This window comes from Oncorhynchus gorbuscha, linkage group LG04 (genome assembly GCF_021184085.1).
Source record: "Oncorhynchus gorbuscha isolate QuinsamMale2020 ecotype Even-year linkage group LG04, OgorEven_v1.0, whole genome shotgun sequence".
Taxonomy (NCBI): Eukaryota; Metazoa; Chordata; class Actinopteri; order Salmoniformes; family Salmonidae; genus Oncorhynchus; species Oncorhynchus gorbuscha.
Window position 1 is genome coordinate 15,895,970 of NC_060176.1, and position 27,253 is coordinate 15,923,222.

Sequence of the window (27,253 nt, forward strand, 5' to 3'; positions counted from 1 at the left end):
TACCATTTTGGAAATTTGGCAGATTTTAGACCCAGATCAGATACCTTAAGTATTATGATTTTTTCGCTGTATGGTGTTCTAAATTACTTTTGAAGAACTCAGCCACTAGCATAACTGAAATAACCATAACCATAGTGATTTAGATAGGCACAGACACAAAGCAAACAGAAGTTGAAATAGTAGAACTAAAATTGTTAGTGCTTTTATCCCTTTTGTTGAAGAGATATTGATTCAAACTAAGACAATGGAGGATGAGATAGAACTGACAAATGAATGTATTTTTTTCCAGAAGGTTCCAGTAAACTGAGGAAACACTAACAGGCATGGTTAACAATAACAGGCATGGTTAACACTAACAAAAGCTTGGGTTCATCCAGGATCTTTGCTCTCTGCTACAAAACCGTCTGACAATCAGCCCATTCTTCCACCCACCCAACACCCACCTCTGCACTTTTGCAATCTGGGACGACAGCCAATCAGGACCTGACTTGTCTCCCTTTCCCAGGTGCCCCTGCTCCTACTTTTTCCTACTCTGAGTGCAAAGTGTTCTTTACTCTCTTCTCAAGCCCACCCTGACTTCATGAATCACCCCCTGCACATGTCTTCAGTGAGGGTCTCACCTCCAGTTCACACTCTGCTTAAATAATTCCAACTCCCCTCTTCTATTCGCCTTATTCAGCTGCTGTGCTCTCCACCTGAAGTGTGTGTGTATGTAGGATTACCTGGGAGTCTGTGTCGACACCATGGCTTTGGTCCAGGTGCTCAGAGTCCTGTGCTGCCTGCTGCTCACTTATCACCTGGGTGATGCCAGGAGAATCAAGGGAAGTGGAACAGGTGAGTGTCTGATTTGTCACTTATAAGGAACTTCAAACCTGGGTTGGGTGTTAATCAAAAATATGTTTAAGCTTTACTCTAAAGACTACAGGCCATACTTTATAAAATACAAAGAGGTACTTAACTATATTTGCTGCCCCTGGGTGGAAACAATTGATGTATATAAACTCTGGATTGCTGATGCTGTGTATTGGCCATTGAGAGGCTTTGTAGCACCCGGGTTGGCCATGTTGACACTCCCCAGTAGGAGCAGTCCTCCATAGGAATGAATGGAATTCTACAGCATTTAAATTACATGTTTCAAGGACAAAATGACACATATTTAAGTATTTTTGTTGTAGTGGGGACAGTAACGTTAGTAATCTAAATAAATTATACTTTAAGGAAAATGTTTTATTTTTTTAAATATATTTTTTTCATTTTAGATTATTACAGTTTTTGGTGACTGTGAAATGACCAATTCTGAGAATGAAGATACTAACAGTGCTAGTTAGATGTAAAATATATTACTGTTGTGAAGGATCTACTACAATACTATCATTGTTGTGGCTGAAGTGACAACAATGTGGAGGGAGAGTTTGGCGAGAAAAAAAAAACACTGTGCATATAAAATATAAACACATGTTTAAAAAATAGGTATAAAAGATTAATATTAATATTAATATAAAATATTAATATAAAATATACAAAAAATACAGTCAGTTGTATGAACAAAAAAAATTGACCATCTCTAAGGACTGTTTCCCAACTCATATTTCTTGCAATTACAAATGAAAGCTGGATTACAGCATCACCACACAAAGTTATACTTTATATTGGAAGTGTCTCTAGTCTAGTGTCCACTCATCGTCAAACTAGACAAGGAATACACAGATTCTAGTCACAAGTTGTGAAAAACTTAGTTTAAATGTATTTGGCTAAGGTGTAAAAATCTGACTTCAGCTGTATATAGAATACATTTTTTTTATGTCTGTGTCCATATTATCCATGAGTTTCTAGTGGTTATGTTTCAAGATAAAAATGTTAAGAAATATAATTAAGAAAAGCAACTAATCAGCAATGCCATTATTTTCAATTACCTCTGCAAATCTTCCAACTATTTACCTTTTCACAACTGCTACAAGTTTGGTGACAAAATACATATTGACATATTAAAATAAATACAAGTGTATAAAAAAATAAAAAAAGGATATTTCATGCTGAAACCCTCATATTAAACACCAATGGTATTCATTAAATTGATGGTTTATATTTATGATAAAGTTTTACAGCTTTGTCATTCTATTTTGTATTTTAAAACTATGGTATTTGATTATTTGTTATATATTTGACATGTGATGAGGCCACGTAGAGGGCCAGAAATAATTAGGTACACGTGTGATGATCTGGAGAACCCCAAAAGGCCACTAGATATCATATGATAAAATTCCCCCAAAAACCTTGAAAGTTATCAAAATGTTGTGTTTACTGGTAAACTTAGAAGGATTCCAGTAAGATACCCTCCCTTTGCAACCCTTCAAATGAGACTAAAACCCGTTTCTCTTTTTCCAAGATAAATGCTCTGATGGAGAGCTGGGTGCCCGTTCTTTCTTCTGCTCTGAAGACCAGTCTTGGAGATGTCAATGTGATCGTCACTGACTGGCTTTTACAGGCCAATATGAACTACCCTAACGCAGCCCAGAACACTAGGGCAGTGGGGAAAGACATAGCATTCCTGCTACAGTGGCTGCAGGTGAGAGTCAGGAAAGTGTTCAATGTGTTCAACAAGGACTGTCATTGCAAAGTACTGTTTGTGTGACAGAAATGATAAGACAACCTCTTTAGGAGATATAATATGTCTCCTACAAAAGATGTTAATGTCACATCATCCCCTCCTTTTCACATCAACACTAAAATAATAACAATCTTTGTGTGTCAGGAGTTTTACCAGTTTCCTGCAGAGAAAGTTCATCTGATTGGATACAGTCTTGGTGCTCACGTCACTGGATTTGCTGGAAGCTACCTGGGAGGGCGTGGGAAGATTGGACAAATCACTGGTGAGGTTTTCTACTCTCTGTAAATATTTTGTCACACCATTTCCTGGCTAAATAATGCATTTGAGTACAATTCTTATAGAAGTATCCAAGTCTAATGGCACTCTGGTGAAAAGCCTGACATCCTTTGTGTTTCTTTGTACAGGTCTGGATCCAGCAGGTCCCATGTTTGAGGGCATGGCAGCATCAGACAGACTGTCCCCTGATGATGCCCTATTTGTGGATGCCATCCACACCTACACCCAAGAACGCATGGGGCTGAGTGTGGGCATCAAGCAGGCTGTGGCACATGTTGACTTCTACCCCAACGATGGTGACTTTCAACCAGGATGACACCCTTTCCAGAGCTTAATGGAACATATTGCCTTGCATGGAATCAATGGTGAGTCTGTCACAGTGGTGGAGTGGGGAGGAGAGAGTCATTTGGCATTTAGAGAAGTATTGATAGGGTATATTAAGGAGAAGAGCTATTTTTGATCAAAGTAAACCATTACCATTTACCTTGCAGAGAGGCACAAAATAAAATAATAAAGCAGTATTGTGTGAAAGCAGTGCCTCATCTTATATTCACGCTGCTCTGCTGAATATGTATAGAATTCCCAAATAGTCAGAAATAAGTGGTGATGGGATTTCAGGGGATTCAATCAAAAACGTTTTTTTTTCTTACATGAAAGACAGAAGCACATTATCTGTCATCCTCATGAGTTAATTAGCCAAATACGTCTCCCTCAGCCCTGTCCGTCCACTCTGCATTCTGCCTCCAGGCTATGACGAGATCTCCCCAGGAGAAGCAGGCCTGAAGACAGGTCTCAGATCAGTCAGCTCACAGATATAAAGAGGTTGACAGGCCTTTTTACCCAGAGAAGTGACAGGACATTATGACAGATCTGCTTTGGGGGTAATGACCAATCCCCAAATAATGACCAACTAAAAAGTATAATCAGGATCTTGTTAAGGCGTAGTCTGTATTCTGAGGAGAGGAACAGATTGAAGGCTGGAACAGATACAGTTCTGAATAGCCTCAGTCCCAGTTTAGTTTAACCAGGGCTAGAATGATGCAGTGACCTGATCACAAAGGGGAACATTTGAGTCCAAAGTTTGAATGCTCAATTCATATGTGTTACAGTCTTATTACCTGCCCCCTTTTTAAATTCCACTCACATTTCCACTCTTTCTCTCCTACGTTTTGAGCAGACAGTGAAATGTGCCCATGAGCGTTCAGTCTACCTGTTCATCGACTCCTTTCTGAACAAAGACAAGGAGATCCTGGCCTACAGATGCAGTGATCACAATGCCTTTGAGAAGGGTACCTGTCTGGACTGCCACAAGAACAAATGCAACACGCTGGGCTATAACGTCAGGAGGGTGCGCAGTGTGGCAGGCAAGAAGCTCTACCACAAGACCCGCTCTCACATGCCCTACAAACGTAAGTGCACACAATGGTGTCCCATGTCCCTTACAGACAAAACCCACTCTTCCATGTACTTAGGAAATACTGTAGAATATCAGAACTTAACAAGCAGGAAAGCGTGTAGTTGGCACAGGCAGGAGGCTAGAGTAATACATGTTAACTTCATGGCATTGTACTGTACTGTACAAAACCAGGAATAACATTTTGCACAAGAGCTTTCTGGAACACGCGTCCTTGGTCAATAACACCATAAAGTCTCATGGGAAGAGACAAGCAGGGAATTGTAGGCATGTTACATTGTTTGATGCAAAGACCATATTATTTGGGACACACTTTGATCAATATATGCCATGACAAGGTCTCACTAGGAAATAAGGGTCTAGGGTCTATTTCAGATCAAGGGGACAGTTGTTGGTTTCTGTAGAAGCACTTTGTGAAAGCTGCTGATGTAAAAGTAAAAAGGGATTTATAAAATACATTTGATTGATATGATGAGGTAAAGTCTCTGGAACTTTGGTAAGGTTGTAGTGACAGGAGCTTAGACATCTGAGACTGTGGCTTTATTGAAAAAGACTTAATCTGCTGTGGAGCACAGCCAATAACAGCCACTTTAAAGCGTCTCCTCCTCTGATGCCAATTAAAGTCCTATCCCAGTCTCCTTTTCACTTTTCTAACCTTTATTTAACGAGGCAAGTCAGTTAAGAACAAATTCTTATTTACAATGAAGGCCTAGTGGGGAAACAGTGGGTTAACTGCCTTGTTCAGGAGCAGAACAACAGATGCTTACCTTGTCAGCTCAGGGATTTTATCCAGCAACCTTTCGGTTACTGGCCCAACGCTCTAACCACTAGGCTATCTGCTGCCAACATCAACACCATCCTGACACCAACAACATCAACCCTATCCTGACATCAACCCTATCCTGACACCAACCCTATCCTGACATCAACCCTATCCTGACATCAACCCTATCCTGACATCAACCCTATCCTGACATCAACCCTATCCTGACATCAACCCTATCCTGACATCAACCCTATCCTGACACCAACCCTATCCTGACATCAACCCTATCCTGACATCAACCCTATCCTGACATCAACCCTATCCTGACATCAACCCTATCCTGACATCAATCCTATCCTGACATCAACCCTATCCTGACATCAACCCTATCCTGACATCAACCCTATCCTGACATCAACCCTATCCTGACACCAACCCTATCCTGACATCAACCCTATCCTGACATCAACCCTATCCTGACATCAACCCTATCCTGACATCAACCCTATCCTGACACCAACCCTATCCTGACACCAACCCTATCCTGACACCAACCCTATCCTGACACCAACCCTATCCTGACACCAACACCATCTGGACACCAGCACCATCCGGACACCAACACCATCCGGACACCAACACCATCCGGACACCAACACCATCCGGACACCAACACCATCCGGACACCAACCACTAGCTTCAGTGTCTGGAAAGTGTTGCTACAGCATATTACCACACTGCACTCATCTCTCACATACACAGACAGACACTACCTGACGGTGAGATGCATGCGTGTGGACAGCAGGCTTTGCAGGTATGTGTGGAGTTTGAGTGCGTGTGTGTGTCAGAGGGCATGTGTGTGTGAGCAGTAGGTGAGTCTGTAACAATAGCTAGTGTGTATTATGTCAAGGTGTGTGTTGGTCTGTGTGTCAGTGTGTGTGTGTAGGTGTGTGTTATGTCAGGGGGTGTGTAAGTCTTTATGAGTGTAACATCCTCTACCGTCTCTCTACTGGCCTCTCTGACTAGAGCATGAAAGTCTGCCTCCTGCCTGTCTGGCCCCGCCCAGAAGCTGATGTCATAAACAAAGCTCTGTGGAAACAGGGAGAAGGGATGGAATGGTTGCTCTGGCAATGGGCGGAGCAGGAAGTGGTTGAGGAAGTGGGGGTCAGGTGACCAGAACAGGCGCAAATCAGTGAGGGAGTACCATTATACTGCTGAACATTGCACCCCTTGTACACTGCTGCTACTCGCTCTTTGTTTGGTACCTATGCATAGTCACGTCGCCCCCACCTACATGTACAGATTACCTCAACTAGCCTGTTACCCTGCACACTGACTCGGTACTGGTGCCCCCTGTAGATAGCCTCGTTATTGTTACTCTCATTGTGTTACTTTTTATCATTACTTTTTATTTTAGCATACTTAGTAAATGTTTTCTTCTTCTTGAACTGCACTGTTGGTTAAGAGCTTGTAAGTAAGTATATCACGATAAAGTCTACACTTGTATTTGGCGCGTGTGGCAAATAAAGTTTGATTTAATTTGAGTAGACCAGTGACGCCAGGAGGTTAAGGTTCAGACACACACTGACATCATCAGTGAGGTCATCAGCCCACACCCGGCCTAGCCGTCCCATTGGCCCGGCCGCCAGCCACAGAGACCACTGCTCCTCAGCCAGGGAAAGCCCTTAGGGGGTCAGCAGACGCTCCAGACTCCGTCCCAGGTCAGGGACTGACTGAAAGGCTTTGGGCCATGCTCCCCAGACGAGGAGCTGGTAGAACTCTGTGTTGTCTGTTCACACTGCTATGCTTTATCTTGGCCAGGTCGCAGTTGCAAATGAGAACGTGTTCTCAACTAGCCTACCTGGTTAAATAAAGGTGAAATATTTTTTTTTTAAAGGCAGGCGAGGACCAGGGACTGATGTGAACTCTCTGAAAGACTAGGCCACTCATACCATGCAGAACCTCCTCTTTCTCTCTGTATTCTCTCCCCTCTCTCAGTATCTATATCTGAAGCAGTAGAGAAGGATGCAGCACGTATTCCCCCAACACCTACGCACTCCTCTCCCTCACCTTCACACACACTGACCTCTCCCTCACCTATACACTCCTTACCATAGCTGCTACAGTCTCTCTCGTTTGAGTGATGGTTGCTGATAATGTGCCTCTGTACGCCTATGTAGATATTCCATTAAAAATCAGCCGTTTCCAGCTACAATAGTCATTTACAACATTAACCATGTCTACACTGTATTTCTGATCAATTGATGTTATTTTAATGGACAATTTTTTACATTTTCTTTCAAAAACAAGGACATTTCTAAGTGACGCCAAACTTGAACGGTAGTGTATTTTGGAGCAGCTACATAAGTTCAGTTTGAAAACATTGTTTAGAGATGATGAAGATATTATGCACTTTTATATTTGGTATGTCTTGTCCATGTCGTCTTTCCTGACTTCTCCTCTCTTATTCTCCCTGCAGTCTACCACTACCAGTTCAGGATTCAATATGTCAACCAGATAGAGAAGACTGAGCACACTCTCACCATCTCTCTCACTGGGACAAAGGAGGACAGCCCTGAAATTCCCATCACTTTGTGAGTATCACACCACACCAGGCCCCTTCGCACAACTCTTAGGGCAACATATGTCTATTGTTTTTTATTAAATTGCTCAAGCTCAGTAAATTTGGTTGGGAATCATTGATGGACACTAATATTTAAACTTTGACTCTGATTTTCAAAGAAATTTAAGTTAGAACGTAGATTGGACCAGGAACGCTCAACACCTCTAGAAAAGCCATTCTAGTGTGTCTTTGGCATTAACATTTATATGTTATACATTCAGAAAACTGACACAGGGTTTCCACTAACTTTTTATCTGAGCTTTGCTCCTTTCATATATCTTTTGATCCTGACAAACTCCCCAGTCCCTGCAGGTGACAAACATACCTATAACATGATGCTGCCACAATACTTGAAAATACAGAGGATCAACAACATTGCATTCACTCCACATTACTGGCCTGTATGACAAAGTGAAAAGAAGGAAGCTTGTGTTAACAATTCCACTAAAAACATCCATTCTGTTTGCAACAAGGCCGTTAAGTAATACTGCAACACAACACGGCAAATAAAATAACTAAATTAAAAACTACAGGCTTGGGTCAAATCAAATACAACATAAAACAGAGTGAAACCCTCTGTAATTTTAAGTATTGTGGTGGCAGCATCATGTTATGGGTATGCTTGTCACCAGCGGGAACTGGGAGTTTGTCAGGATCATAAGAAATATGAAAGGAGTGAACCCCAGATAAAAAGTTAGAGGAAAACCCACCGTAGTCTTCTGAAGACCTAACCCTGGGATAGAGTTGTATTTTTCAGCTAGATAATTACACAAATGTTAATGCCAAAAACTCACCAAAATAACAATATATATTGAGTGTTCCTGAATGGTCCAGTCTCAGCCCTGACTTAAATCTGCTTAAAAATCAGAGACAAGGTTTGAATATTTCTGTCCATCAATGATTCCCGTCCTAATTTACTGAGCTTGAGCAATTTTTACAAAATAACTATGGATATATATGATGTCATAGGAGCTGTGCAAGGTTGGTTGAATCTTATTAAAAATTATTCACAGCTGTAGCGGCTGTCAAAGGTGCTTCAACCAAGTAATAACTCTGGGATGTGAAGACAATCGATACATCTTAATTTTGTTTTACTAATTTAGAGGATTTTCTAGAATTAGATTGTGTAGATCTATCTAATTGAATCCCTTTTAAGATTGAATTTAAAGTCAGCCACATGTGAAGACTGTGCAAGGGGTCTGTAGACTTTCACTAAAGACTGCATCCAGTCAGCTCTCACTCTGTCCCTGTACAACATAGGGTAGCCAGTAACGGAAGTACATGGAAACAGCTCATACCTCTGAATGAAATAGGACTATAAATGGAGAGGGAGATATCAATAATTGATGTGTGTGTGTATCACAAAGGAACACTCTCCCTGCCAACCTACATTTTTATCCCATTCTGCTCTATATTTCCAAATGAATGATTCACGTGCATCTACACTAAGAGTAGAGAGTCACGTGGTTTTTCCTCCCTACTGTCACACTTCTGGAGGGGAATGAAAATACTGTATTTCCTCACCTCCACCCTGAATGTCCTTATAAAAGAGGCTGCCCAAGACTATGGTTATTTCACATGCAGAGCTGTTTCAGCTAATAAATAACAATGTAATAGTCAAACCCTTCTTCTGCTTTTCAGGTTCATTACTTGCAGCCCATGTGTGAAAGAAACTTGGGAAAAAAACCTGAGGAAGTGCATCAAGGTGAATGTACTTCTCTCTAACCTTTCTTTCTTTCTCTCAGCATCGAGGAGATCTCAGGCAATAAGACATACACCTTTCTGATCACCCTGGACTCAGATGTTAGGGACCTGATGATGCTGAAGTTCCGCTGGGAGGGGAGTGTTGAAAACAATATGTGGCAAGATGCAGACCTTTAACCCCTGGAGCAGTAGGGGAATGAGGCCCAAGCTCACCGTGGGAAAAATCTGTGTCAAAGCAGGCGAGACACAAAATAGGTGGGTATCCATCCCTCTGGGGGGCAAGGAGGGTGTGAGATTGAATTGCATTAATAAAGATCAATAAAGGCAGTTGAGGAATGCGTGTGGGGGTGGGGGTGAGGTTGGGTAGGTGAGAAGGGAGCGGGGACACACTGAGAGCTCTGTCTGCTAACGTGCCAGTTTGGCTCGTTAGTCACCCAGCTATGAACTACCAGAGGGGCTCAGCTTTCTCTGGATGGCAAGGTTATGTAACACTAATTGTGATACGGCACACTGACGGCAGCCCTCGTTATATAACAAGATTAAAGATAAATAATGAAATAGATAGTTAGTGAAAGGCACGTAATCCTAATGGGTATACACCGGCAGAGACAGGCTTGTGGGGCATAGTGGAGTCTTGTCATAGTGCCCCCGTTATGGAAAATACACTGTATGCTACATGAGAGAGAGATCACATTTAGCCTATAGGCTGTTGGATGCTGTGTTTTAGTTGTCAGGATTTCCATGTCATATTACGTTGTAAATTATTTCATGCAAGAGCACATTATAAATCTTAAAGGTTAAGAAGGCTGTATAGGCTCCGCTGCATGTGTAGCATTCATTCCACCCTTGAGATGCTGTGCTATAAATATCAATCTTTCTAACAAGCACCACAAAATACCATAATAATCATGTATACTATGAGTTGATCAATATCAGCAGTATACTGAACCACACAGTACAGTGCATTTTTGTCTCTTTGAGGCCTATAGTACAGTATATCCGAAAAGTACTATTTCAATGGCAATTTACGCCCTCTGGTGTATGAATTATGAAAGTTATCTATCGTGGATGTACTTTTCTCCACACTTTGAATTTCAACGCATGTTACAGTTTTGAACTTTGATTCCGCCTAATCCGAACTGTTGATGTTGCATATAGCACACGTTGACAAAGTGTCGCTGATTTTCAAATCTTAGTCAAAATTACCGAGTTTGCTAGAAGTCGAACCTATAATTTTCTGAGCCTTAGTCAGACGTGTTACCCATTGCGCCACAAACCCGCTAATGAATGACAAACACCCTAACTACCCTCTGATTGGTCGATTCTGGATACTTGGTAGCAGACGGCAATATGATTGGTTATTATGGTCATTGGTCGCATCCAATTTGCGGACATTGAGGGGATTCGATTAATCTGGGCCAGGCGCCCGGTTATGGGTGTTTTGACCGGGTGAAAATTGGAATCGGACTGCCTCCCTGGCGTGACCCCCGTTCAAAACCAACGCCGAAGTCGGCTCAAAACAAAAGTGACGTAATTAAGTATGTCGAGTAATGAGTAGGATTCAGTGTTTTCACCTGCAAAAGTGATTGTTTTTTATTTTATGAAAACGATTTATCTGCCTTCCCAATAAAAACTACTTAGAAAATTCGAACATATATTTTATGGAAAAGTTATGTTGAATGTTTCTGGATGACGCACCATGCTGCCTTGTTGACAACATGATCGAGCAGCGTAGACTCGACTACTGTTCGATTTGAGAGCGCTCCTCCCTCAACGCGTTTGCCCGTTCACGTCACGTGTCACAGACCGGTAACCCCGCGACTCAGCATAATCGAATACGCCCATTGATTCCACATCACCGTTAATGGTGTATAAATGAGCTATACATTAATGGTGAATATAGGCAAAGACACTCAGTACAAATTCACAATATATCGCTAATTACATACATATATACACAAAATGCACGAGCTTGCCAGGAGTCGAACCTAGAATCTTCTGATCCGTAGTCAGACGCGTTATCCATTGCGCCACAAGCCCACTGCTTATAAGTAGCGCCACTTTAGCTTTCCTCTCATTGGTCAAATATAGTTTCCTGGCGACGGACGGTAATTTGATTGTTATGGTAATTATAACCAATAATTTTATGACAGAACAATACAATAGGCTTCATCATCAGAAATTACCCTGACGGAAACACACCTGATCATGTACAACTCTGTTTTTAGGAAGACTTTTTGTGCCCAGACAAGTGATGGAATATACATTCGGCCATCGCAAGAGAATGTCTTCGTGCGCTGTGAAGAAAATGCTCAAAAACAGCGCAGAAGAAAAACGCATTTGTCTTAAGTCGGATACTTCGATCAGCAGGGTCGGCTCTAGCTTTTTGGGGGCTTTAAACTAGATTTGGTTGGGGTCTCCCCTCTTCACCGCAAAACATTTTAGTGCCAGCTGACAGCTGAGATTAAATTGTATTTTTACATGTAATTTCCTGCAGTTCTACACATTGTGCCATGGGCCAGAAAGAAAATGTTGACATTTTATAACAAATGTAATGCAATTCTACACATTTTGCCATGGGGCCGATATATATATACATTTTTTTTTTGCAGTTTCACAACTAATTTCATGCAATTCTACCCATTTGCTATAGGGAAGAGATACATTTTTGCTATTTAAAAAAAAAAAAAATCCTACAATTCTACACATTTTGCCATGATTTATGCCATGTTAATATGAGTGAGAATGACTATCAAAATCAATGGGGGTCCCCTGAATGCCCAGTCGGTATTCGATTACTACAAGTTTAGATAGCTGGCTAGACCAACTACTAATCTAAGAATTGACATTGTAATTGGTAATTGTCAGCCAATCAAGTGACTGACATAAATTAAAAACTGCTGATGCAGAATACCTGGTGTATTCTACTATTCTTACTCTCAAAAGTAAGTTGAGAGCCTGACTAAATAAAACATTGGTTTGTAATATTTAAATTTTCTCCAACAACGGTATCTGTTTTCCAACCTAATTTATGTAAAAATATTTATTTTAAAAAATCTTGACAATCATACATTTTTACTAAGATTCAAATGTTATACGGATATTTTCAAATGGTTGCGAAGAAGTAATTGTAAATATAACATTTTGTCCAAATTAGGATTCACAACCTGTGTACAAAAAGTCATATTCATACATTTTTATTTTTTATCACCAACTATACTAATGTATGTTGGAAAAATATTCTGCCCAGGGGCCACTTTTCATTTGTCCTGTTATACCTAACATCTAATTAGAACCTTTTCCATCTCAATTTTTACTGACTCCCAATAGGCATATAAATCGATGGGCACACTGCATCAGAGATAAATTAATCATTTGCAGCATCCCAAGAATTTGTTGGCCACACAGTATTTCCACACACTGAGTTTACACAACAGCCATAGCCTTGGTAAGCAGACTGGGTGCAAAGACTACAGTCGAGCCAACAGTGTTTGAGCATCATCCTCTGTCCCCAGGATTCATTCACAGGCCTCCCTCTCTCCCTTTCTAATGAGACCCCTGCTATTTGTCTGATACCAGACTGGATCAGACAGCCCAGCACACAGCAGGACTGCTCATCCTGTCCCAGTTGTGTCCAAGGGAAATGAAATCCTATCCTGGACAAACTGTCCCCCTGGTTTCCCCAGAGAGCTTTGGCCCAGAGATAACTCGGTGCTATGAAGCAACTGTGCATCTGCAGCAGGCCCCAATCAGACAGCCTGCCCCCTTATGGGCTGCAGTGTTCAGGCATAAGACCAATCTGCAGGACAGGACACTGATTAGACAGGGACCATGGTTATATTTCACACAGCCTATAGCCCCTCATAGCCTTGCATACTGATACCCTGATTACAACCACTTACTTATTTTACAGCTCTTACATTTACATTTACATTTAAGTCATTTAGCAGACGCTCTTATCCAGAGCGACTTACAAATTGGTGCATTCACCTTATGACATCCAGTGGAACAACCACTTTACAATAGTGCATCTAAATCTTTAAGGGGGGAGGGGGTGAGAAGGATTACTTTATCCTATCCTAGGTATTCCTTAAAGAGGTGGGGTTTCAGGTGTCTCCGGAAGGTGGTGATTGACTCCGCTGTCCTGGCGTCATGAGGGAGTTTGTTCCACCATTGGGGAGCCAGAGCAGCGAACAGTTTTGACTGAGCTGAGCGGGAACTGTACTTCCTCAGTGGTAGGGAGGCGAGCAGGCCAGAGGTGGATGAACGCAGTGCCCTTATTTGGGTGTAGGGCCTGATCAGAGCCTGGAGGTACTGAGGTGCCGTTCCCCTCACAGCTCCGTAGGCAAGCACCATGGTCTTGTAGCGGATGCGAGCTTCAACTGGAAGCCAGTGGAGAGAGCGGAGGAGCGGGGTGACGTGAGAGAACTTGGGAAGGTTGAACACTAGACGGGCTGCGGCGTTCTGGATGAGTTGTAGGGGTTTAATGGCACAGGCAGGGAGCCCAGCCAACAGCGAGTTGCAGTAATCCAGACGGGAGATGACAAGTGCCTGGATTAGGACCTGCGCCGCTTCCTGTGTGAGGCAGGGTCGTACTCTGCGGATGTTGTAGAGCATGAACCTACAGGAACGGGCCACCGCCTTGATGTTAGTTGAGAACGACAGTTTGTTGTCCAGGATCACGCCAAGGTTCTTAGCTCTTTATAAGACTGTATTATCAACCCAAACTGCGTATACAAATACTTGACACACTTTCTGGGTACTTGATTATGATAATCAATTCTGCTACAGTCCCATGGGATATGATACATGTTCATCTCACTAAAGCTATATATTTGCACAAACTTTTCAGTGTAAGAGGAGACATGATAAATCATCAAATAAATCAATGAATGGAATCAATTTAATGCTGAAGGAAGAGCCCTATTTAACATGTTCAAGTGACTGTGGGGCAAGATAAGCATGGGGAAAAGAATTGGGAGTTTCAGCACACAACTGGTGTGGCAGAAATGGAGAGAAGTCATTGTGAAGATTGGAATGCAGAGAGCAATGTCAGGGAGGCTACAGGCAATTACCTCTGCTCTCAGTGCTGAGGAAATACAAAGGTAGACGGGTCTACGATTTTACTAGAGCTGTGGCTACCTTGGGGCTGTGTGATATAGAAAACAGTGTTCCAACATAATGAGAAATATGTCATTAGTTGTAAGGAAAAAACCTTGGGAGTTAGTATTATATTATCCCTTATATTGTATGCTGCTGAGAAATGTCCCCATCACTTCAAACAATCCAAACTAGAGAGACTAAATAATCCATAGAAATCACTGCCAATTTAAGACAATTAGCATGGTTCTTTTTTTTTAACAATACAAAACATTAACATACAAAAGACAACATTTAGACGCACACGAACATCAATGACATCACACCTGCCAAGCCCGAACCAGCTCTTTAATATATTTAGATAATGAACCATATGATTTTTCTATTGTCTTAACGATGGAGGATTGGTATATTTCAAGATAATGGACGAGAAGATACCCATTGGGTATCCCACTGCACCCTCATATGACAGGTCTTGAAATATGAACCAAAAAGTAAATTCACATTAATACTTCTGACAGCCAACTTTCTAACTCCACCCATTACTTTTGGACTGTTGCATTCCCAAAAGGTATGGATTATTGAGCCATTGTTAGTTTTACACTTAAGACATATGACTCTCCTTCTGCTGTAGAATTTGATCTCTTTTTAATACGTTAGTTTAGAAATTGCATGTATTTGACCATTTCTACATCGGTCAGTGCAAAATTGCTTTTTTATTTCTGTCATGGAAATACATGTCTGTCCTATTACCAAACAATTTATGATTTCTATACCTTTTAGCTTTACATGTTATTATCGGTGCATACTGAAAAGCTGTTCAAGGATTGTTTTTAGGGAGTGAGATTGGTTCTTGTAGAATCCGTTTCATTGTCTTCCATATCGTTATAGTGTTCTTAACAATGAAGTTGTTCATGTTCTTAGCTTTATCCTTTGAAAAATAGACATGTGAAAAGATTCTGGGGGTGAGCATGCACATCTTCAATAATTACCCATTGTTCCTTTTTAGTGCATTTAACAATGTCTCAAGTAAAAGCCTTGGGTGGGGAGTTGATGCAATTCCAAGTCTGGGAGGTTAAAACCACCCTCAGATTTAGCGAGATGTAAAACTTTTCTTTTATTCTGAGTTTATGAGCTTGATTTCCTTGGACGATAGCCCTGTCAAGCTGTGCGATATCTTTGAAGTGGGCCTTCTGTTTTGCTTATCCACTGAAAGTGACAATGAACAAACCAACCATGGAATGACTTCTCAGCCATTCTTTTCCATTCTCTGAATATTTTTTGATCAAGTCTATTTTTATTAAAGCATTTCAAGTAGTTAAAAAAACAAAACAACATTTGCACAATACTTTTTGCAATTTTAGTAAAATGTTTAAATTTGAGTAGAACGGGAAACAGAACCAAGAAAATAAAATCGTAAAGAAAATTGAAGATACTGTTTAAAACACAGCAGACATTCAAATCAGACAGCAGTATTAGACTTTTCCCATTCTAGATTCTCTCGGTTTACATTTCAGAGCAAGCGTTTCTCAAAACAAATGTAGCAAGACAAATTAAAGACAGAAATGTAAATCCCAGGCACCGCCCCCTATATACCCACCTATTACCTTACAACAGGATTGAAAAGACAATGAGAAGAATGAATTTAAGACGACCACACTCCGATGAGCCTTACTAAATGCCAAAAGGTAATGAGAAACAATATTTTATTATCCAGCACAAACCCATACTCACCAATACCAAACAGAAAGAACAGAGAAAGACATGTTAGAGTCAAGGGAGGATCAGTTTTTTTTCTCCATTTCAGAGGCTCTCTTGTTGACATTGTATGTGGCTACATGGATAAGAGTCATTTTTCCTCATTCAATATTGACCAGGTTTGGGAGGAAACAATGAAGGCATTAATATGTGAAGAGTCCTGCTTGACTTTAATTAAGCTCCAGGACACACTGCCTAGTGTCTACATACCTGATAAGGCATAATGGGCCAGAATCAGTCATATAATATCAATATAGTCACATCATTTAAACGGGATAAACAAAGTCATCAAAAATAAAAGGACTTAGGGTTACCTCCTGACCTTGAGTGCTAGTCTATGTGCTCATTCTGATTTGAGAGACCTTGGTAACGGGCTTCGAAAGACTTTCCACACCTGCCACACAAAGACAGGACAACAAACAGGATGGTACGTTTATCCCACATCCTCTCCTCTCCCTACAGTCAGTCAAGTTGTCCTTCTAAAAGACACCTGAAGACACCAAACCCCACTGACCTCCAGACAGACTGTGGAGTTGCAATGGGCTCAGGAGAATCAGACTCAACTCCATTTAGACACATTGTTTTATGTCTTTACACAAACCACAGACTATGACATATAGGTCTCTTTTGGTGGAGATCATCCCCAGAGCAGAGCTACGTACTTCCAATAGAGATGTGGGGTTAGGGAGAGAGACGGGACATGCAACACAGATACGCATCATAGGAGAGAGAGACACAACATGGAGATGATAGCCAAAGGGAGAGAAGTTACAGGCATTTGGTAGCCTTATCAATCTCAGTTCATATGTAACAGCTTGGCATAGCTGGACACTCAGACATTAAGCCATTGTAGGACTTTATCGATACAATTCCCCCATATACAAATATCTGAATTGCTCAAATAAGAAAAAAAAGAAAAAACAACAACAATCACATTAAAGCCATCCAGGATCTTCATCTGGCAAACCATTCACATTCCTAATGCATGCCATAAGAGTAGAAGATTCCTCAAGCTGCCTTCAAACTGGTATGTAACAGGGCATTCGGTTGTTCCCTGGTCAGCTCTTAAAGACTGTGTGTTTATTAAGGTAACAACATTGGTGAGGGCAGCCGAGCTAGGCGAGTGACTGTCTGTGATGCCCTCTGTAATATTGCCCCCCATGGACCCTGGCCTGTGTTCGCAGGCTCTGGCCAAGGCCCTGTGACTTGAAGAATATGATGTAACCACATTCAGTGGCATAGTCATGAGGTGTAGCACCAGCCAGCCCTTGGACAGCCTTGTATGCTAATGCATTGAAGATTCTCTCCTTTCTCCAACCATCCCTCACATGGAATGATCAATAGACAAGGTACATCTGCTGTATTTAGTGGTTCAGTGATTCACATCAATGCATTGAGTCAGAAAAAAATTGCTGACGAGAACAATATGTCATAATTAAGTAAAAAATGTAAAAGCTACAGTTGCATCCCCAAACTGCACCTCTAGAAGCAAACCTGTCTGAAAATGACACCTTCCACCAGCCCAATGATATCCTCCGATATCACATCTGAATATCACAGCAGTCTCTAAATCTCTGTCGCCTCTCTATACCCTGCTTTAATCACATTCAGCTTTATGTTTACATTCCCCCTCCATGTTCTGATAACTGAGGTCTGTTCTGATCCACCCCACAGCAGCTTCTAAATGTGACAGATAGGGCTGTTTTTTGTTTTATTAATCCTGAGAGAGTGAATTAAAACAGTAAATAATCTTTATCAGACAGCAGGAAAACAATCGATTTCATATGATACAAAGGGAAAATAATCTATATCTCAATACCTGTACAATTGCACGCAGAAAGAACACATGTATGCTTTGGAAATACAAGCCTGTGCATTTTCTCTTATCATGTTTTGATTACAAAATAATAATTACATTGGCAAATTAGTCTCTTCTGCTGCAATGTCTCACATCCTGGCTTTGCATGGCAGCAAAAACCCATGTGACCTGCAGTCCTGTTTTCCTGCTCAGGAGGGCAGCACTTCAGAAAGGACAAACAGATGAAACACGCTAAAAAGGAGGAGAGGAGAGGCTGCATTACCACAATGCTGCTGCTCCTCTGCACTCCAGGAAAAAAGAAAGAAAAAAGAACAACAGAAATCAGTCATTTTCTCTTCCCGTCATTGCCAAGAGCTTCCCTATAATATTCTCTGCTTACAGCTGTGTGAAGGACAGCTCAGCTGGCCCCCAGAGCAGTGGTGTTGATATAGTCCGTTAGGTCCTGGAACTGTATGTCTTGTCTATTGAAATCAGTTCTGTTGACAGTTAGTTTTGCAGATGGGTGGTTGCAATGAATGGTACAGGTAACTCTTTGGAGTGAAGTGTTCCCACTGTAGGCACTAGGAAGAACCAAGGCAAAGAGGGGCCCAGTGTCTCAACGTCTCATCTGACCCAACTGATAGTTCTCTCTGGGCTGGCGTTGGTTGCGCTGCTGCTGGGGCTGCTGGCCATTCGATTGCTGCCGTCTCCTCCTCTTCAATGTGCCTGCATGGGAGACACGAACACACTGCTCTCAACATCATAACACACATACCTGCTTGCATAAAATGAACCAGAGTTACACTTCTTCCAAACACATATGCTACGCTATACTAAGTTACACTATACTATACTATGCTATACTATACTATGCTACACTATGCTACACTATACTATACTATGCTACACTATACTATACTATGCTATACTATACTATGCTACACTATGCTACACTATACTATGCTACACTATACTATACTATACTATGCTACACTATACTATACTATGCTATACTATGCTACACTATACTATGCTACACTATACTATGCTACACGATACTATACTATGCTACACTATACTATACTATGCTATACTATACTATGCTATACTATACTATGCTATACTATACTATGCTACACTATGCTACACTATACTATACTATGCTACACTATACTATACTATGCTATACTATACTATGCTACACTATGCTACACTATACTATGCTACACTATACTATACTATGCTACACTATACTATACTATGCTATACTATACTACACTATACTATGCTACACTATACTATGCTACACGATACTATACTATGCTACACTATACTATACTAAGCTACACTATACTATACTACACTATGCTACGCCATACTAAGCTACACTATACTATACTACACTATGCTACACTATACTATGCTACACTATACTATGCTACACTATACTATACTATGCTACACTATACTATGCTACACTATACTATGCTTCACTATACTATACTATGCTACACTATACTATGCTACACTATACTATACTATGCTACACTATAGTATACTATGCTACACTATGCTATGTTACACTATACTATGCTACACTATACTATGCTACACTATACTATGATACACTATAGTATACTACACTATTCTATACTACACTATGAATATTTTGTTTCCCCCACATCTTCAGTCTAGCTGGGGAAATATGTTTCCCCCCCAGTGTTGAGGCGTAACGTACCTGGCAGTGGCTTGGGTGGGGGCAGTTTGGGGTTGCTGCTGGGTGTGTGGACACTGCAGATCTTGATGAAACCAGCCATCAGCATGATGAGAGCAATGCCCATCAGCAACACTGCCCACCAGTGAGCCTGGAACACAGATTATGCCAAGTCATATTTATTCCGTGTCTGACAAATTTCATATTGAAACTGGTAAGAACATTTTATAAATTGAGATGTATTTAGCTCCTGAAATAGTTTTAATGCAAACGGGAGTGACAGTTTCAGCAGTAGGGTGAACTAATATTCTGAACAACACAGGTAACTACAGTAGAACTAGGACATTGGCTGGGCCTGGGACACTAACCACTATCCACTCTGCGATGTTCTCGTAGAGCTCTGCGTTGAAGATGGCTTTCTTTAGCCTGGCCAGGGGGCCGTCTGCGTCCACCAGCCGGCACCTCATGAACACGTCGCAGTAACCCTTGAAGTCGTTGCAGGGGGAGCCTGGCTGCAGCGTGGTGATCTTCTTGCTGAAGAAGCGGGCCCACTTCTCGGAGCCCGTGCTGCTGCAGGTGTCGGGTTTCACTGCAGGGTGGGGGAGGAGACGGGGAACACCACTGTGAGGTCACTGCTAACAGGACAGTCCCAGTCTTTGTAGGGTCTTGGTGGTTTAAGATGCATGTCATATTGGGACGGATGGCCAATAATGAGCCAGTGATAGTGGTAACAGGTAAATAACAGACACTTACTTCTCTCCTGACAGCAGACGTGGCACAGCTCAGTCTCGTCTGTTCCCTCAATACTGGCACAGGTACACACCTCCAGACCATACTTCTCACAGATGGAGCCAGAGCAGCCCTGGTCGACAGAGACGTAGAGAGGGAAAGGGAAAAACAGGGTGAGTGTCAGCTATGCTCCATTGTCATGATTTAAAGCACTTCAACACACGTTTGGTCAGAGAGCTAGACCATACCCCGTTGAGGCAGACTTGTGTCTCTCCATGGCAGGCGGTGAAGTTGGCTTTGGGTTCAGAGGTGGGGCACTGGGCAGTGCCTCCGTTACACATGCCCTGTTCAGCACACTCCGACTCCTCCCTACACTTATCATTGGAGCCCTTGAAGTTGCACGTCGGTGTACAGCACGGACCCTGGCTGGGACTGACAACACAGAACACACACCAAGTCAGCTTCAACTTCCTTTTTACTAAGGCAGAAACAGAAACAAGTTGAATACTATATTTAATAAATACTACAACAGTACTAACCGTAAAATCAACAACATTTTGTCGTACATTATTGGCCACTTACCTACAGATTTTGCCGGGCTTAAGTTTGCACTTGTTGCCGTCGGCCTCGTTGGCGTTGTAGCAGCACTCGTCTTTACACTGGTCACTGTAACCACAGTCACACTGCTCCCCTGCCTCCACCAGACCATTACCACAGATGGGCTGGCCAGACTCTGCACAAACACACACAGGAAGGAGTGATGAGATGCAGTAGAGGACACATAACATTGGATGTCCATTCCAATGACAAGCGCACCCACACTTCCTTTGCATATGCAAAGATGGACGTCCACAGGTGCATGCGCGCGCGCACACACACACACACACACACACACACACACACACACACACACACACACACACACACACACACACACACACACACACACACACACACACACACACACAACCTCAGAAAGACGGCACTTACCCACAAAGCAGTTGCCCCTCTTCTTCTCCAGGACCTGGCTGATGTTCCTCACGCTGCAGATAGAGAACTTGTTGTTGTTGAGCTTGTCCCCTGATGTGGCCCGGGCGTACATGATGTAGTTCCCCTGCTCCTTCTTCTCCTGGGCCTTGGACTCTCCTGGGGTGCACTCTGTCCCAGAGTCATGCTGTCAAACCATAGGGAAGAGGTTCATAGGGAGCCAATGAGCATCCCTCTCCTCCCTCAGGAGGGCGTTAACATAGACTCCTCCACTACTGGGACTTTAAACCAAGACAGATCCTATGGTGAGTATCTCAACAAAGTGATATACAACTGATTAGCATGTGCAGTATGATCTGGTTTGTGCTGTGCACTGAGATAAAATACCAGACTAGAACCAGACAAGGCCCAGGACAGAATACTCACTGGAGAGCCAAAGTTGTGTCCAACCTCATGTGCGAAGGTGATGTGGGAGACCTTGGGGGGGACATGGGAGGCGTAGTTCTGCACCGTGATGATGCCGGTGTTCAGAGACTTCTTCTTCCCATCAGAGTACAACTTACTCTTCTCACAGATACCTCCGGAGCTCCCTAAGAACACAGTAAAACCACTCATCAAGATCACATACAGTACACACCATGGAGGATTCTGTCTTTCACACTGCATCCCACCCAACAAACTAACAGGACCATAGTGAGGATTTACATGGCATTGAGGATGTACTATTTCCAACTCTGACACAAGTGACAGTGAAATGATGTAACACTCTTATTGGAGTAAATTAAACCTGATACACTGCCTGGAGTGAATAAGCAGAGATCTTTGCTACTGTAGGGGAGCAGAGGGCATTTGGGCCCAGTTGCCACCTGTGTAGGTGAGACACAGAGACACAGACAGCAAAGCAGCCAGGTGGTGCTGAATATGCCCGCAGGGGGAGAGTGGCAGCTCGGGCACAGCAGGGGACCTGAAGGGCGCTGCGCCACAGTCACTGAGAATGCCAATTTAAACTTGCTCACTTACCCATTCTCAAAGAGAGAAACGCACTGTCTGGAACACACACATCGACAGACATGGCCAGCTAGCTGTAAAGCGCAAGTGTGGAGCATACTGACACTTAGATTTTTCTCAATCTATTTGGGAAACCTGATTGAACTTTGATTGAATAGTTGATTGAATAGTTTCATATTGTGTTTAAAGGGAGTGTTTAAAGTCCCACCCTACAGTACTATCAGATTCAGCTGGCACATTGCCGGTCTGCCTCTAGGCTCCCCCCTGCACTATACACTCAACACTGCCCTGTCTGAGATCACAGAGTGTGTGTATATGTGTGTGTGCGTGTGTGTGTGTGTGTGTGGGGGGGGGGGGGGGGGTGTACAGAAATAGAGAGAGAGAGAGAGAGAGAGAGCGTAGGAGAGAGAAGTGGAAATCCCAGTTGCAGTAAGGTCCAATCTCTCCTACAACTGTGGACTAGAGGATTTCTATTTTCTAACCAGCCAGGCTAGGAGGACTGGGGCTCTGCTGGAATATGAGGCAGTGGCGACATCTTTATCTGAGAATAGCCTGTGTGCTTAGTCATAAGGAGGCCACACCTTTGACTACAACAGATTTTAGACACACAGAGACATGAAACCAAAGCACTTTACAGTATAGGGACATATTTGTGTGTGTGTGTGTGTGTTGCGTGTATGAGGAATACCTCCATTGAAGCCACTTATGAGTGTGGTAATGGATCAAATCCATTAAGAAAACCATTACCCAGGCCTGACTGGTGTCTCTAGTAGCAGTCTGTTGTCAGTCCACTCCACAGGAGCGTTCAAGGCAGATCTCTTCTCTACAAGCCCGCAGCCTCCCTCTACAGTTATTATTATTATTATTATTATACAGACCCAGATCGATTCAGCCTGCTTAGAACATTGCTTATTTGCCTGTATTGATTCCTAGTGTTTGTCGTTGTTTTTCATCTTGGGTTCTGTGAGTTAGAAGTTAATTAAGATATGTTGACGATACCTGGGCCAACTGACACTGACCCTTCATTTAAACCTCACTAAGGAAAGCACAGCCTGAACTCTGACCTCTGGGGCTGCTGCTCATTGAAAGAAACTTATAGCAGTAACATGTGAACTTGGGATTCAACTACAGTACTGTCCACTCTCTCTACCTCTTGATTATTACTGTGAGGATATCCTGAACCAGGCACAGCCTGCATCTGTATGGACTCCTGTTCTAAATGATTATGACCCGTCAACCAGAACTGTAGAGCTCTGGGTCACCCCTGTCACTGTAGAGCTCTGGGTCACCCCTGTCACTGGAGAGCCCTGGGTCACCCCTGTCACTGGAGAGCTCTGGGTCACCCCTGTCACTGGAGAGCTCTGGGTCACCCCTGTCACTGTAGAGCTCTGGGTCAACCCTGTCACTGGAGAGCCCTGGGTCACCCCTGTCACTGGAGAGCTCTGGGTCACCCCTGTCACTGGAGAGCTCTGGGTCACCCCTGTCACTGGAGAGCCCTGGGTCACCCCTGTCACTGGAGAGCTCTGGGTCACCCCTGTCACTGGAGAGCTCTGGGTCACCCCTGTCACTGGAGAGCTCTGGGTCACCCCTGTCATTGGAGAGCTCTGGGTCACCCTTGTCACTGGAGAGCTCTGGGTCACCCCTTGTCACTGTAGAGCTCTGGGTCACCCCTGTCACTGGAGAGCTCTGGCTGGGTCACCCCTGTCACTGGAGAGCTCTGGGTCACCCCTGTCACTGGAGAGCTCTGGGTCACCCCTGTCACTGGAGAGCTCTGGGTCACCCCTGTCACTGGAGAGCTCTGGGTCACCCCTGTCACTGGAGAGCTCTGGGACACCCCTGTCACTGGAGAGCTCTGGGTCACCCCTGTCACTGGAGAGCTCTGGGTCACCCCTGTCACTGGAGAGCTCTGGGTCACCCCTGTCACTGGAGAGCTCTGGGTCACCCCTGTCACTGGAGAGCTCTGGGACACCCCTGTCACTGGAGAGCTCTGGGTCACCCCTGTCACTGGAGAGCTCTGGGTCACCCCTGTCACTGGAGAGCTCTGGGTCACCCCTGTCACTGGAGAGCTCTGGGTCACCCCTGTCACTGGAGAGCTCTGGGTCACCCCTGTCACTGGAGAGCTCTGGGTTACTCCTGTCACTGGAGAGCTCTGGGTCACCCCTGTCACTGGAGAGCCCTGGGTCACCCCTGTCACTGGAGATCTCTGGGTCACCCCTGTCACTGGAGAGCCCTGGGTCACCCCTGTCACTGGAGAGCGCTGGGTCACCCCTGTCACTGTAGAGCTCTGGGTCACCCCTGTCACTGGAGAGCTCTGGGTCACCCCTGTCATTGGAGAGCTCTGGGTCACCCCTGTCACTGGAGAGCTCTGGGTCATCCCTTGTCACTGTAGAGCTCTGGGTCACCCCTGTCACTGGAGAGCTCTGGCTGGGTCACCCCTGTCACTGGAGAGCTCTGGGTCACCCCTGTCACTGTAGAGCTCTGGGTCAACCCTGTCACTGGAGAGCCCTGGGTCACCCCTGTCACTGGAGAGCTCTGGGTCACCCCTGTCACTGGAGAGCTCTGGGTCACCCCTGTCACTGGAGAGCTCTGGGTCACCCCTGTCACTGGAGAGCTCTGGGTCACCCCTGTCACTGGAGAGCTCTGGGTCACCCCTGTCACTGGAGAGCTCTGGGTCACCCCTGTCACTGGAGAGCTCTGGGTCACCCCTGTCACTGGAGAGCTCTGGGTCACCCCTGTCACTGGAGAGCTCTGGGTCACCCCTGTCACTGGAGAGCTCTGGGTCACCTCTGTCACTGGAGAGCTCTGGGTCACCCCTGTCACTGGAGAGCCCTGGGTCACCCCTGTCACTGGAGAGCTCTGGGTCACCCCTGTCACTGTAGAGCTCTGGGTCATCCCTGTCACTGGAGAGCTCTGGGTCACCCCTGTCATTGGAGAGCTCTGGGTCACCCTTGTCACTGGAGAGCTCTGGGTCATCCCTTGTCACTGTAGAGCTCTGGGTCACCCCTGTCACTGGAGAGCTCTGGCTGGGTCACCCCTGTCACTGGAGAGCTCTGGGTCACCCCTGTCACTGGAGAGCCCTGGGTCACCCCTGTCACTGGAGAGCCCTGGGTCACCCCTGTCACTGGAGAGCCCTGGGTCACCCCTGTCACTGGAGAGCCCTGGGTCACCCCTGTCACTGGAGAGCCCTGGGTCACCCCTGTCACTGGAGAGCTCTGGGTCCCCCTGTCACTGGAGAGCTCTGGGTCACCCCTGTCACTGGAGAGCTCTGGGTCACCCCTGTCACTGGAGAGCTCTGGGTCACCCCTGTCACTGGAGAGCTCTGGGTCACCCCTGTCACTGGAGAGCTCTGGGTCACCCCTGTCACTGGAGAGCCCTGGGTCACCCCTGTCACTGGAGAGCTCTGGGTCACCCCTGTCACTGGAGAGCTCTGGGTCACCCCTGTCACTGGAGAGCTCTGGGTCACTCCTGTCACTGGAGAGCTCTGGGTCACCCCTGTCACTGGAGAGCTCTGGGTCACCCCTGTCACTGGAGAGCTCTGGGTCACCCCTGTCACTGGAGAGCTCTGGGTCACCCCTGTCACTGGAGAGCCCTGGGTCACCCCTGTCACTGGAGAGCTCTGGGTCACCCCTGTCACTGGAGAGCCCTGGGTCACCCCTGTCACTGGAGATCTCTGGGTCACCCCTGTCACTGGAGAGCCCTGGGTCACCCCTGTCACTGGAGAGCTCTGGGTCACCCCTGTCACTGGAGAGCTCTGGGTCACCCCTGTCAATGGAGAGCCCTGGGTCACCCCTGTCACTGGAGAGCTCTGGGTCACCCCTGTCACTGGAGAGCTCTGGGTCACCCCTGTCACTGGAGAGCTCTGGGTCACTCCTGTCACTGGAGAGCTCTGGGTCACCCCTGTCACTGTAGAGCCCTGGGTCACCCCTGTCACTGGACAGCGCACCGCTCCAGTCACACTCAACTTCATATTTTTCTAGTGTGAATCATTCATTCAGAGGTGTTGAGCCTGTACTTGTTTAGCCTACTTGTGTGTGTATGTGTGTGTGTGAGAGAGACAGGGCCATTTCTGTCTGTGTGCTGTTTCTGTCTCATTGAGTTCTCCCTTCTCACAGTCCACACTACTGACTGACTGACACTATGGGGTTGGTGGAGACCAGAGGGAGACCCAACTGCAGGCTATAGAAAGGGGTGTGTGATCATCTCCATTGACTGTTTCACATTCTACAAACGTCTATGAACTTCGTTCAGGAGAAGGACTCTGTATGTAGCTCCTTTGTCCTTGAGTGAACCTTGTTTGGAGAACGCTGCAGTTTTGATAAACACCCAGGGAGGGAGAAAGCGGAAATCACAAAACATGCTGAGTAGGCAACACCTCAACAACTTAAAAATGCATTTCAAGTGGAAACTGCGTGGAGACGATGCCTTAGCAAATCCAGTCCTCCTTGGCCTTGAAAATTAAATTACAGACATGCTGGTGGAACGAGAGAGAGGTGGGTGGTGGGGAGAAAGTAGGTATATTGCACTGACAGATGGAGCAGCTTATCAGAGGGCGTGTGCTGGGGTTAATGGACATACTGAGGTTCATTGAGTGTTCTGATAAACATCAGCAGATTGCAGGTACTCAGAGGGCAGAGCAGGGAACCTCCAGCACAGCTTTTGCTTCCTCTCCTCTTTACAATGGAGCGATCCCATTAGAGATACTGGAGCCAGGGAGTCTCTCACAGACCACTGTTCACTTGGGTGACTTCTTGGATGCTATAACTTCCTA

At 44.5% G+C, this 27,253-nt stretch overlaps 1 protein-coding gene, 1 non-coding gene and 1 pseudogene across 2 annotated transcripts in view; 1 reads left to right on the forward strand and 2 right to left on the reverse strand.

Moving 5' to 3' along the window:
- Nucleotides 1–743: 743 nt before the first annotated feature.
- LOC124033482 lies at nucleotides 744–11,827 on the forward strand (annotated as a pseudogene).
- On the reverse strand, nucleotides 11,359–11,431 carry trnar-acg. The gene has a single exon. It is a non-coding gene; the product is annotated as a tRNA-Arg (tRNA).
- Nucleotides 11,828–15,357: 3,530 nt separating the features above from the next.
- LOC124033743 (disintegrin and metalloproteinase domain-containing protein 10-like) overlaps nucleotides 15,358–27,253 on the reverse strand; it is a 129,385-nt gene continuing 117,489 nt past the window's right edge. Inside the window, exons 9-16 of the mRNA XM_046345961.1 lie at nucleotides 21,904–22,067; nucleotides 21,481–21,664; nucleotides 21,073–21,223; nucleotides 20,739–20,922; nucleotides 20,515–20,623; nucleotides 20,130–20,350; nucleotides 19,786–19,912; nucleotides 15,358–18,773 (exon numbers count right to left, since the gene is read on the reverse strand). Of these exons, the coding sequence (XP_046201917.1) occupies nucleotides 18,664–18,773; nucleotides 19,786–19,912; nucleotides 20,130–20,350; nucleotides 20,515–20,623; nucleotides 20,739–20,922; nucleotides 21,073–21,223; nucleotides 21,481–21,664; nucleotides 21,904–22,067 (1,250 nt within the window). The 3' untranslated portion in view covers nucleotides 15,358–18,663. The remainder of the gene's footprint in view (nucleotides 18,774–19,785; nucleotides 19,913–20,129; nucleotides 20,351–20,514; nucleotides 20,624–20,738; nucleotides 20,923–21,072; nucleotides 21,224–21,480; nucleotides 21,665–21,903; nucleotides 22,068–27,253) is intronic.